Source organism: Phodopus roborovskii, unplaced genomic scaffold, assembly GCF_943737965.1.
Source record: "Phodopus roborovskii unplaced genomic scaffold, PHOROB, whole genome shotgun sequence".
Lineage (NCBI taxonomy): Eukaryota > Metazoa > Chordata > Mammalia > Rodentia > Cricetidae > Phodopus > Phodopus roborovskii.
In genome coordinates, this window is record NW_026126448.1 from 18,651,162 (window position 1) to 18,663,954 (window position 12,793).

Genomic DNA, 12,793 nt, shown 5'->3' on the forward strand with positions numbered 1-12,793 from the left:
TTACCTGCAGGCTGCTCAGGCACAGGACGCTGTAGTTTGCCTCTGTGGAGAGCCACAGGAAGGGTCAGACAGAAGACAGCGGGGTTCAGGGCACTAGGAGTCTGTTCTTCAAGGGGATGACAAGGACAGCTATGCTCAGCATGTGTGAAGTTGGGCAAATGCAGATATCATTCAGGGGTGAGATGCCGTCTGTAGTCCTCTCCTCAGTTTGGGACATTTAGGCTTTACCCACTGCTGGTTGAAGGTTGTCTGCTGTCCCCTGGGAGTGAGCTACCGGCATCCCCAGTGTTCCTGCAGGCTTCATCTTCTTAAGACCCCCCCCCAGGGTGATCTCAGGATGACCGGGCTATCAGCTACCCTCTCGACTTGTCCAGGCAGCTCATCCTGGAGGAAGGGTGTCTGGTGGAGGCATGTTTGGGAAATCACTGAGGTTGCCCCTTCCCGGCAGCCTCTGATGAGTGTGAGGCTAAATTGAGATGTGAGAATTTTCCCTCCCTAAGCATTCTCACTTCCCCTTCTCTCAGGCCTGCCTGCTCTGGCCTCCCCCTCCATCCCTGCTGCCCTCTGAGCCTTCGCCACCTCCCGCTCCCACACTCTCCAGCCCTGTGGGGGAGCTGCAGCTCCTGGGCCTTAGCTATGGAGAATATGGTCGTCATGGCAACCGTTGTCATGTCAATGGCTACTGAGCCAGGATGAATAGTATCTAGGTGAGTGCTACCTGAGTGGAGGCTGATGGGTTCATGAGAGGCTATATGCTGCTTTCTGCGCTCAGAGCTGCATGGAATCCCCCATTTCGATGCTCCCAAAGGCATGCCGGCATGCTGCCTTCAATGGCTGCCTCTAGGTGAGTGTGTGTTGGTGCATGTCTGTGTCTCCAGCTGTGTAACTTTCAAGGTCTCTGTGGCTTTAGAGCTGTTTCTGGGTTTATGCAAGCCCTTCTGGAAAAAGTATTGGTGGCAGGTCTGTCATGTTGGCCACTGAGGAACCTTGAGTCCCCCCATTTTGGCTCTTATATTCGCTCTTGTTTTGGGGTCCTTGGAATGACAGATCTCTTAAAATGTTCCTTCCCAGCCTGCCTCAAAGAAAAGAAAGACATCCCTGCTTAGTCCCCATCCTGCTGTGACATTAGGCTTCTGGCTGGACAAGCCTTCAGGGGACTCTGTCTTGTAGAAGCATGTGGCTCCTGCAGCCCCAGGACCTGGGTGGGGAGTGTGTGCTGGGCAGAGATGAGAGCTGGCAGATGATGATGGGCTTGCTCTGAGCTCCTGGGATGTCTACAAAGGAGGAAGACCCAGTGATTAGTCACGGGGGCAATTACACTAATTGTTCTATCCCGTGACTCACTGTTAGAAAGTAAATACTGATTAATTCATTACATTCAGAAGTGTGTGTGTGTGTGTGTGTGTGTGTGTGTGTGTGTGTGTGTGTGTTGTATGAGGGGTATCTCCTGGCTTCCTGCCCTAGCCGGGTTGGCTGGGGCTCTGGAGCAGGTGCTGGGGGCTGGGGGCTGGCAGCCAGGACTAAGATCCTCTCTTTGGCTTTGTGTGAACTCTAGAAGGGCCCATGAGTGACAGGGGTGTGAGATGCTGAGTGCAAAGTGCCGTGCCAACCTAGTTCCTTCCTTGCTCACACAGCTTCCATGGCTCCCCACTGCCAGCTGGGGCAGATGCCCAGGCACTGCCTGATCCCTGGGATCAGCTTTCATTTTCCCGTGTAACTGCTCTGGAAAATGATTGACTTCGAAAAGAAACCCACCCCCTGGCTAGACACCTGGCCCTCTGTGACCAGCCTGGTGACTTCTCGGCCCCACCTCCAGCCATCCCAGCTCCCAGGCTGCCCCAGAATTAAACATGTCTCCTAACTCCAACTCCATCCTGAGCCTGTCTACTCAGTACCAGGAACCTTGCTAGGCGTGCATCCCCTCAGCATCAGTACTTCAAAGCAAAACTGCTCCTGAGCTTCAGGCAGCATCATGACTTGGGAGCGTGGGATGCTTTTCCAAAGAAGTAACACTGGAGGTGGGAGTGGGAAGGGTGCTGTAGGCAGAGAGACCAGCATGATTGAGAAGAAATGAGGGACCAGGGGATGGGGAGGGTGCTGGTGAAGCTGCAGGGCAGCTGGGCCAGCCCAAAGTGGGCTGCTGCATTGACCAACCCCAGGGAGTGTTCAGTTTCCCTTGCCTATGGCCTTTCTCTCTGGATTCCATTCCTAAGTTGTAAATGCTCCAGGCTTGGAATTTATATCAGGAGCACCCCTCAGGAGCTCTTGGGGTGGAGCAGTGGCCTGGGGCAGTGGCCAGGGTACACAGCACATCAAGGCCACTTAGGGAATCTACATACTTGTCTTTAAGGTTCTTAGTGCTGGCTCCAACGATGGGCTTTTTTGTTTGATTTGCTTTTGTTTTTCTGTAGCTTTGGAGCCTGTCCTGGAACTTGGTCTGCAGACCAGGCTGGCCTCAAACTCACAGATATCCACCTGCCTCTGCCTCCCCAGTGCTGGGATTAAAGGTGTCACCACCACCTGGCCCCCCAACTATGGGCTTCTAAGGAGAGGGTACAGTTAGAGCTGGGAGTTCCAGCTCCAGGCTTCCTAGGTTCTGACTCTGAAGGGGCCTTAGGCCTGGGGGGGTCTTTGGAGAAGCCTGCTGACCCCTGGAAGTAGAAGTATGATGGACCCTGTTGATCTGTGGGGCAGGCCAGGCAGGAGCTAACTTTCTGTGAGGGGCAGCCTCCTCTCCCTTACCCTACCTACTCTAGCGCTTCTTTCCTGGGCCCCAAGCCTCTTCAGCACCCACACCTGTCTACCTTCTTGCCTTTGGCAATTTGGGGTACCATTTGGAACCCAAACCTCATTTCACTTCTAGCCCTCTGGGCAGTGAAGTCTATAAGTTGGGCTGGTGCCTGCCGCCTTCCCAGTCCATCTTGAGGACCCAGTGGGATCTTGTCTGTGGGCACTGTTCACACAGAGGTGACAGTGGACCTGTGTTGAGTTTGCAGTGTGCCAAGATATTCTTGGGACTGTGCTCCATAAGGGAGCCACTTTGTGTTTATTAAATGCACAAACTGAACACAAACAGAATGAATAAATAACCTGCCCATTTTGCAAGCAACCTGTCTTGGCTTCAAACTCAGCATTGTGCCCTCTGAGCCCATCCTGTGTCAGGGTTCCCATTGCTGGGGGGTAGAGAGGGGCAGCCAGTGGTTCCTAGTGGCTTCTGGCTGGCAAGGGCAGGTGGGAGGTGGCCATCGGCTCACACCCAGCTCTCTGTAGCACATATGGGTCAATATGCCCATGAATGTGCCTATATCAGCCGCTGCTTTGGGTGCCCAGTCCTGTACCTGTCTGCATCCTCCCAGGCTCAACGCTGGCGCAGCGAGAACTTTGAGAGGCCTGTGGACCTTGAGGGCTCAGGGGACGACGACTCATTTCCTGATGATGAACTGGACGACCTCTACTCGGGGTCAGGCTCCGGCTGTAAGTAATCCCCCGGTCTCCCTGCCTGTCTCTGGCATCCGGCACCAACCCAGAGCCCTTTAAGGCCACTTGAGTGAGTCTTGTCACTGTATGGCAGTCAAGACCTCAAGGAGAAGGGCTGAGCATCCTCCTGGGAGAGAGGAGGCTAGGGAAGCCTTCAGAGCCGAGGGCTCTTGTGTCTGTGTGTGCAGTCTGCTGTGGCTCCTGCCCTCTGGACTCTGCACTTATTATATATGGAGGGCCATGGGACGTCTTCTGCAGGGATGACTTTTTGACCCAGTCTGGAGCAGGTGGCCTCTTGGGTCCATCAGTGGCCAAGCTCAGGGTGAGGGTAGGGCTACACCCTTATCTTATCCTTCCCCGAATCATTTATGCAACCTGGGAAATGCCCCACAAGAAGGCCTTATCCCCTCTGGCCCTCTGCTTTATGTCTGGGAGGTGGGGTGACTCAGGGTCCCTACTCCCTTGAGTTTGTCTGGGGCATGTCCATGGCTCTGGCCCTTCCCAAGAGGCCAGGCCTTGTTTTCTTGTAATCCTGAGTGGAATTCCAGACAGAGGCTTTAGTCACCAGTTGCTAGGACTCAGAGCTAGCTGTCAGAGTCAGGGCAGGCTGCCTGGAAGTGGAGGGCCTCTCGAGGATTTTGGCTAGCTCATCTCTCCTATTTTCCTGGGGAAACAGGTTAGTGAGGGATGTACTGCTGGGAAAGCAATGCCTGCCGGGGGATCTGGCGGTGAGGAGTACCCACTCCCCAGGGCTCTCCCTCTCCCCACCCCCCAGACTTTGAGCAGGAGTCTGGCCTGGAGACAGCCATGCGGTTCGTCCCTGACATGGCCCTGGCTGCACCCACTGCGCCTGCCGTGCTACCCACGACAGATATTCAGCCCGTGGACACCTCGTTTGAGGGGCTCCTTTCAGAGCACCCCAGCCCGGAACCAGTTACCAGTCCCCCTCTGGTAACAGAGGTGACAGAAGTCCTGGAAGAACCCAGCCAGAGAGCCGCCACCATCTCAATCACCACATCTACCACCGCTGCCACCACTACAGGGGCCCCTGCTATGGCCACAGCACCTGCCACAGCAGCCACTACTGCCGCTAGCACGCCTGCGGTACCCCCTGCCACAGCCACCACTGCTGACGTAAGGACCACCAGCATACAGGGGCTGCTGCCTCTTCCCCTGACCACGGCTGCCACAGCCCAGGCCACCACCCCAGCAGTACCCTCACCGCCAACTACTGTGGCTGCCTTGGACACCGAGGCCCCGACACCTAGGCTGGTCAGCACAGCTACCTCGAGGCCACGAGTCCTTCCTCGGCCAGTCACCACCCAGGAGCCTGATGTTGCTGAGAGGAGTACCCTGCCACTGGGGACCACTGCTCCTGGACCCACAGAGGTGGCTCAGGTGAGGACCGTGGGAGAGGGCATTAGTGCAGAGTGGACAGGGGTGGGGTGGGCAGGGACCAGGAGGTGCCAGGGGTGAGCCAGGCAGAGTAGGTCTGGTGTATGTGCTGGGTGTGAGCTTCTGCATGGGGGTGGGGGAGGTCAGAGAGGCAGGGCGGGTGGGATGTGGCTGCTATTGAGCCAAGACACCAATAGGAGAGAATTAGGTGGACTTGTTGGGGTGGAGTTGGGGATGTCTGGGTGGGCCTGGCTGTGACTTCAGACCAAGAATAGTATTAAGAGATTGTCGGGCATGCCAGGGCATGCTGGCACATACCTTTAATCCTAGTACTCTGGAGGTAGAGGCAGACAGATCTCTGTGAGTTCGAGACTAGCCTGGTGTACGGAGTAGTTCCAGCCAGTGCTACCGTAGTGAGACACTGTATCAAAAAAATAAAACAACAACAAAACCCAACCAAACAAAAACCAAAGAAAAGAATAAAAGAGAGGTTATCGTCCTGGATTTAAATCCTCTGCCATCTTTTTTCTTTCTTTTTAGTCTTGAGACATTAGCTGGTGGCTGGTCCTTTCTATCCCTCTTTATCTTTGAGAGAAAGACCAGAGAAGGTAGTAGGTGTGGTGGCAGCACTCATAATCCTAGCACTGGGGAAGCTGGGGCAGGAGGATTGCTGCAAATTGCTTCCCTAGCACTGAGTAGCCTGGATTACCCAGTGAGACTGTTTCGGAGACAGAGACAGAAAGACAGGGAGAGAGGTCTGTCGTTTGCAAATGGCATTTCTGACACTGAACTGTTCTTAGAATCCTGGAACAGTAAACGAACCAGCTGTTGTCACTGTCATTTTCGCCATGGTTGTTGTCATCCTCATGGCCTGAGGGTGCCTGAGTGGGTGCAGTGGGGAGCACCTGGCTGCCAGGTGCATGGCACTTTGCCTACCTCTGCCACCCCCACCCCTGTCCATCATAGTGAGGCAGAGAAAGGCATTTTATCTAGGTTCCTCGGGTGGTAGTTGAATCAGGGTTCAAACCTGGCTGGGGGCTCCTGAAGCTGGGGGTCCTGAAGCTGGGGGTCCTGAAGCTGGGGGTCCTGAAGAAGGGGCTCTTGAAGAAGGGGCTCCAGACAGGGCCAGGGTTAGTCTGGAAGGGAAGAGCAGGGTGAGGGTCACTGTGGGAGGGAGACCCTAGGGGACTGCAACCTGGCCCATGCATGTGCACCATGGATGTGCATAGAAAGCCCGGTGTGGTGGCACAGGTCTATGAGTCTAGAACCTGGGCGATGGAGGCAGGGAGATTAGAAAAAGCTGAAAGTTGTCCTTCCTTGTGTAGCCTGTTCTAGATCAGCCTGGGCTACGTGAAACTCTGGCTGGACAAACAGTATGTGTGCACTAGGCTGCAAGGGGACACAGTGACTACCCACAAAGCACCCTGCCATCAACCTCACAGTGGCCCTGGGGCTGTGGAGTTACCCTTGGAGCCCTGCAGTCCCTATCAGGCCCCAGCTAGCACCATAGGACACAGGCCTGGGCCCTTCCTTCAGAGAGGGCCTCACAGGAAGGGGAAACAATGGCAGGCTGTGGAGCCCAGAACCAAGAGCAGGTGTAGGCCTGTGTGAGGCCTGCCCTTGCCAGACTCAGGCCCACCCTGGTCACACCCTCATGAGGGCAGCTGTGGCCCCACACACCCCCAGCAGCTTCCACAGCCCAGCTTTTGCCTCAGTTCCCAGCTGCTCTCTGCGGTGAGGAGCTGTACACTGTGGACACAGTTGCTTTGGGCACAGCAGCTCATATTCTGCAGGTTTGCTCACGGACTGGCTTGCAGGTTAAGGGATCTACTTCTGTGTGGGAAGAGAGCCAGGCTTAGCAGACCCCAGACAACTCCTGCTCCTGGACAGGAATCCACCAAGGATTGTTGTAAGGAAGCTAGAGAGGAAGTTATGGGGACAGGATGGGGACAGGATGTGACCAGCCTGACAACCGTGGTTGGAAGCACAGACTCTGGAGTCAGATAGGTGTAGATTTGTGTGTTCGTGAGAGAATCACATAACTTCTCTGGGTCTGTTTACCACCGTAAATTGAGGGTACCAATCCCTTCTGAGTGCCACCCCACCTGGTGGAACTGTGGTATAGACTTGAGAGTATGGCTCTGTGGGAGTACTTGGTCTTAACCCCAGGTCACACCGCCCTTTCTGCAGACCCCGACTCCCGAGTCCCTTCTGACCACCATCCAGGATGAGCCAGAGGTGCCTGTGAGTGGGGGGCCCAGTGGGGACTTCGAGCTGCAGGAAGAGACCACACAGCCCGACACAGCCAATGAAGTGGTGGCTGTGGGAGGAGCCGCAGCAAAGCCCTCACCTCCACCAGGGACAATGCCCAAGGATGCCCGCCCAGGCCCTGGCCTCCACGACAACACCATCGACTCAGGCAGCTCGGCTGCACAGCTTCCTCAGAAGAGCATCCTAGAGCGGAAGGAGGTGCTCGTAGGTAAGGCCAGGCTCCAGGCCTGGATCATGGCAGGGCATGGGGTTGCTGAGAAGGGAGAGCAGGGGCTTTATCCCAGAACCTCTCCTCCCATTCCTCTCTCTATCTTCCTTCTCCCCAGTAGAGTCTGTTCTTCTCTCTCTCTAGAACTTTCCTTATACCCTCTGACCCTTCCTTAGACTCCGACTTTGGAGTCACCCCGATTGACCCTGTGGGACTTTTTTCCCTGGGTGCTAATTTCTGACCTGATTTTTGGCTTGACCTTTGACCCAGCTTGATCCAAGCTTACCCTGGATTACCTACTGAGGTTCCCATCTCCTCATGGAGACAGTGGGAAGCTGTTCTAGCAGTGTTGGGGGAGGGATCTTTCCTTCCTTAATGGTTCTAAGGTATCATCTGACAGCCCATGATACTCGGCTCGACACTGACCAGGACCAGGGCACCTGCCTCCCTCCTAGGGATGGTATGACCGGTCAGTATATTGAGCCATTGGAAAGGAGTTGGTGATAGTAGGTGGTACCAGTACTGTCCTCTCTGACCCCAGGTCCAGGATCCCTAGCCTGCTCACACCCACACCCTAGCCTGCTCACACCTAGCTCACTAAGCTGCCTCTGGGGGATTTGACGTCTGTCTCTTTCTCTACAGCTGTGATCGTGGGTGGGGTGGTGGGCGCCCTCTTCGCCGCCTTCCTGGTCACACTGCTCATCTACCGCATGAAGAAGAAGGACGAGGGCAGCTACACCTTGGAGGAGCCCAAACAGGCGAGCGTCACGTACCAGAAGCCTGACAAGCAGGAGGAGTTTTATGCTTAGCAGAGCCACAGTGCCTCCTGCAGCCACCTTGCTCAGTCCCTGGCCCCTACAACAGCCCAGGCCTGGGAAGGAGCCTGGCCCTGCTTCCTTCTGCCCAGGCTGCTAGTATAACACAGATGGTCCTAAGGAACAGGGGCACTACCATCTGCCCCAGACTGTGCCCTTATGAGCTCTTCTCTAGTCCTACTCCCTCCAGCCTGGGGCTTCAGGATCTTGTGTCCCATGGACAACAGGAAGGAAGCCCTGGGTTGCTAGAATAAACAGGGCCAGGGCCAGGGCTAAGATGGCCCACAGTGCTTGCTGATGTCCTCTTCTCGCTACAGAGGCCACCATGCTAGCTTCCCGTACCAATACATGGCACATTTAGTCCCCTAAATCAAAATCATCCAGATGCTGCAGCCTTGAGCTGCTGTTCCAAGGTCTTTCTGGACATGAGGGTGTCCTTTGTCACCAGCCTGAGCTCTTTATGGGGTCACTGTCCCCTCTCCCCTGCCCAATGCACTTGTCCCCAGGCTGCACCTCTTTCTGCATTGCCTCCCAGGGAAAGGGCTTCCTCAGTGCATAGGGCAGCCAGTGGCGAGGGAGGCCGCTCTGGTATCCCTCTTGAGGGGATGCCACATAGCCTCTGTCAACCACTGCTATACATCTGTTACATGTTCACACAGGAGACAAAAACATACCCAGTGTCAACCACCCAGCCAGTGAAACATCACACCCATGCACCTCCTTCACACAGTGCTGAGACACCCTGATGCTTCCGCCATGCAGGCCACTGTCGTCATCGCCAGTGGTGATCATGCCACCTTCCTCCCACTCTGTCTCTTTACACACATACTTTGGTCCTGCACCTGGCTCCTCTAACCATCTGGGTCACAGGGGAAGGCAGGGCCAAGTTGTAGACATCAGCCCATATTGGGTCCCCCAGAGTCACCCTATTCCACTTGGTCCCCACCATGACACCTACACCAGCCGCACTGACGCTGATCCCAGTTGACATCAGACACAATCCCACACAGATGCAGTCTCCCTCCTCACTGTGGCTCACAGAAAGGGAGGTTTGGGGCTAACCCCCACCAGCCAAGTCTGAAGAAAGAAGGCTTGATGCCCCAAGCCAGGCTGAAGGCTGGGAAGGGAGCCAGGATCTCCCAGGACCAAGGAGCTGTGTGGGTTGTCCCTGGTCTCCGTGTATCTCCTTTCTACTCTGAGCCAGGAGCTGTCTCTGCCTCCCAGGACACATGTCTCCAAAGTGCCTGTGAGGGTGGGCCTCCGCCCAGGCCCTCTGTGTCCCCTGCCCTGGCCTGGTGAGGCCAACCTCAGGCCTACCCACCCTGTGTCCTCCCTATGGACATAACTGACCAAGCAACTTGTCAGTTCTGGCTACAACTGGGTGATCATGACAGGCTCATCCTAATGCTGTAGGCCCTGAGAAAAGTTGATGGGGACAGGGGTGTCACAGGCCCCAAGTCTACCTTCCTGTCTTTGTTACCTTTAGAAGTGGGGTCGTTTCAGAGATATTTTAATGTTGGGATCACCATTCTCTTTTGGGGGAGGGGGTATGCGTGAGAGCTGTCAGCACCAAAAAGGCAGACCTTAGGTTATGATTGGCCGGCTCCCCACACCCCCGTCTCTCACACATGTCCCAGGTTCAGTCAGGTGACCACCTGTTATTTCTGTTTCATTTTTAAGAGTCCTCAACAGCAGACTTGGCCAGAATGAGGATCCACATCTGGGCAATGGAGGCAGTACCTAGGCAATCAGTATAGCTTGTCTTTCTGGGCTGGGATGTGTCTCACTGTCAGGCTCCGCTCTGTCTTCCAGACCCTATGACTCCCTTGATGGGGCTTAGAGTTTTGTAAGGACAGCAGCTGGCCCAGAATTCGAGGAGGGAAAGGGGTGAGAGTCCTAGGCCCCTGGAGGAGGGAGCCTGGCCAAGGTCTTCCCAGAAGCAGGAGAGCTGGTGCCCAGTTGCTACCCCTGCTCCCTGGTGTGCTGCTCTCCTGGGGACTGGAGCTTTGGTGGGGAGGCGTGGGAGATGGGGGAGACGGCCTCCAGGTGCTCAGCCCATGGGGACACCAGCACCAGGGCAGGAGACCCCAGCTTCTGTGCTGGGTTGGAACCCACTTGTCACATCTCAGGGTGGCGCTGGCCTTGGGGCTGTGGGTTTGGCCTCCTGATGGCAGCACTTTTCTGTGTCCTCAGCATTTGAGAGAAGAGGCTGTGGGCCTTGTGTATGGGGCACAGGCCCCAAGGCCAATGTCTAGGCTTTGTGCCCATGAAATTTGACCCGAAGGTTAACGGTGTGAGCAGCCCAGATACACTGGGCCAGCATGATGAGGCCAGGACGATTTAAGAGAGCTCAGTTCAAAGGGTGAACTGAGGCTCTTCCTAGTGCAATGCAGGTGCAGGATCCCCACCCTGCCCCAGAAACAGTGCGGTACATGCAGAGCCCGCCCAAATGACTCCAGAGACACCTGCATGCTCCTGGGCAGGTGTTCAGGACACCGGCATGCCTGGAAGCATAGTGCTTTCTGAATGAGAGGAGTTGATGTGTCTCGGACCTTTCCAGGCCCTGGTTTCCCAAGAGAGCAAGACATGCTGAGGCCAGAGAGCCGCAAAGCGAGGCTTTGTCTCTCTTGGGGGGCCAGATTAGGGACTCTATGTGCAAGGTTGATCACTTTTAATTGCCAGAGGCATGTGTGGATGACAGCCAGGACTGGCTGGCTGGGCAGACCTTCAGCAAGAGGTTAAGATGCTGGCCTCCCGGCTGGGGCTTCCACAGAGGGCGGAGCCAACAATGCTTTTGGGGCAGGGTAGGTGGCTGCCTAGACTGACCTTGCTTTCCCCTGGGATGTGCCTCCCTAGCCTTGGTGTCTGTAAATAGAAGCCCACACTGTACAGATTTTCAGAGATGCCCAAAGTGGGCATCACTTGGAGTCACCATCTGAGGGGCTGGTGGCCTGGCCTCCCCCAAGTGCCCTTCGGGTGCCTGGGTGTGCCTGGCCCTAGCATGGTGAATGCATGTAAATACTTTTCGTAGACAGTGTGGCTCCAGAGAGCCCCCTGAGACAGTGCCCCCCCCCGCCACTGGTTCATTCTCTCTTCTGTACAGAGCCCTCCCAGCCCCCAGGCAACTAGGAATGGGGGTTTCCTCCCCTCCCCAGGCTCCTCCTACCCTTTCTTTCCCTATAACCTGTTTATTAACCATCCCTGCCCTGAGTTCATGGCCAAAACTTAAATAAGAAATGGAGGAGAGACAGTTGGATAAAGATACCAAGGCCCTGTCCACCCCACCATGGGTGCTCACCCACCCCTGCCTTGGGAAGGATGCGGCTTGCTTTGTTTTGTTTTTTGTTTGTTTTGTTTTTAACATTTCCCTGTGCTGTGCCCATTTATAAGAGGAAATAAAATTAAGCTAAAAAGATGCTGTGTGGTCCACATGTGAGATGAAGAATGAATGGGTCGCCTGGGAGGGACAGGCATGTTCATCTTGGCCTTAGCCACTGTCCCTTTAGGGAGCTGGAGAATTACCCAGGGGCCGTGGATTAGTGTCATGATGGGAGCCTTGAGGTGAACGCTGTGGTTGGCTGAATGGTGATGAGCGTGGTGGTGTGTGTGTGTGACTGTGGTTGGGTGGGGGTTGTGGCTCAACCCTGGGGGACACTTCAACTTCAGGCCGCAAAGAGAATGTCAGCCTATAGGATGCGGAAAGGAGCCGTGCTGACTGGGCCTTTGGACCCTGATACGCTCATTCTCAGCCTCTGGCTCTGGGCAAGCCCTTGTGCTCTCTGTGCCAGTTTCCCTAGCCACAAAGGATGATCATGTGTCCCCCGTGGAGTGGGTAAGAGCCCCGTGAGGAACAGCTCAGCCCAGTGCTCCCCCTGGCTAATTTACTCATGGTCTTTTTGTAGACAGTGCAGGAAGAGTGGGGGCTAGAGACCTCACGTTTCTGTGGCCTGGCTCACCAGGCATAGAGCCAGGCAAGGGCTCGTCTAGCCTCTGATGCGTACAAGAGCCAAGAAGCATGGTGCCTGTACAGCCAGGCCCACTGCTGTGCTGGGTTACTGTCGCCATTATTCATGCTCCATCGGGGACATACTGTACGCAGGGCTGTTTTGCCCCAAGGCAGGAGATAGATGATAGGCATGGGTGCCTCATCACAGTCTGCCCTTCTCCAGGGGAGCCGCCTCATGGCTCATGAGTTTTTCCTCAGGAGATGGGACACCATCTCTGATAGGTTGGAGACTAAGGCCTGGGGTCTGGCCCCTTTTTCATGCCTCTCTTTCTCTTTGCCCTTTCCACTAAAGGTTCTCAAAATATCTACTCTGGACTTGGCTAGTGCTTGGGTTTGGGAGCCAAGAGACAACCAGGAGGGGCCTGGAAGATGGCCTAGTGGATAAAGCACTTACCAAGCAAGTGCAAGGATCTGAGTTCAAATCCCAAGAATTCAGATAAAGCCAGTTATGGCTTTATCTGTCGTCTCCACACTTATACGATGGAACATGCAGTGGAAATGGAAGTCTCTGGATGCTTATGGGCCAGCTAGCCTGGTATACTCAGCAGTAAGCATGACACCTTCCCAAACAAGATCAAGGCACTACCACCTGAGGCACCACACACCACACACACACACACA

At 55.3% G+C, this 12,793-nt stretch overlaps 1 protein-coding gene across 1 annotated transcript in view; it reads left to right on the plus strand.

The window, feature by feature from the left end:
* The window catches only part of Sdc3 (syndecan 3), a 31,758-nt gene extending 20,177 nt beyond the window's left edge, over positions 1–11,581 (plus strand). The window contains exons 2-5 of the mRNA XM_051188951.1: positions 3,357–3,474; positions 4,253–4,875; positions 7,063–7,351; positions 7,994–11,581. Coding sequence (XP_051044908.1) covers positions 3,357–3,474; positions 4,253–4,875; positions 7,063–7,351; positions 7,994–8,160 — 1,197 coding nt within the window. The 3' untranslated portion in view covers positions 8,161–11,581. The remainder of the gene's footprint in view (positions 1–3,356; positions 3,475–4,252; positions 4,876–7,062; positions 7,352–7,993) is intronic.
* The last annotated feature ends 1,212 nt before the right edge of the window (positions 11,582–12,793 follow it).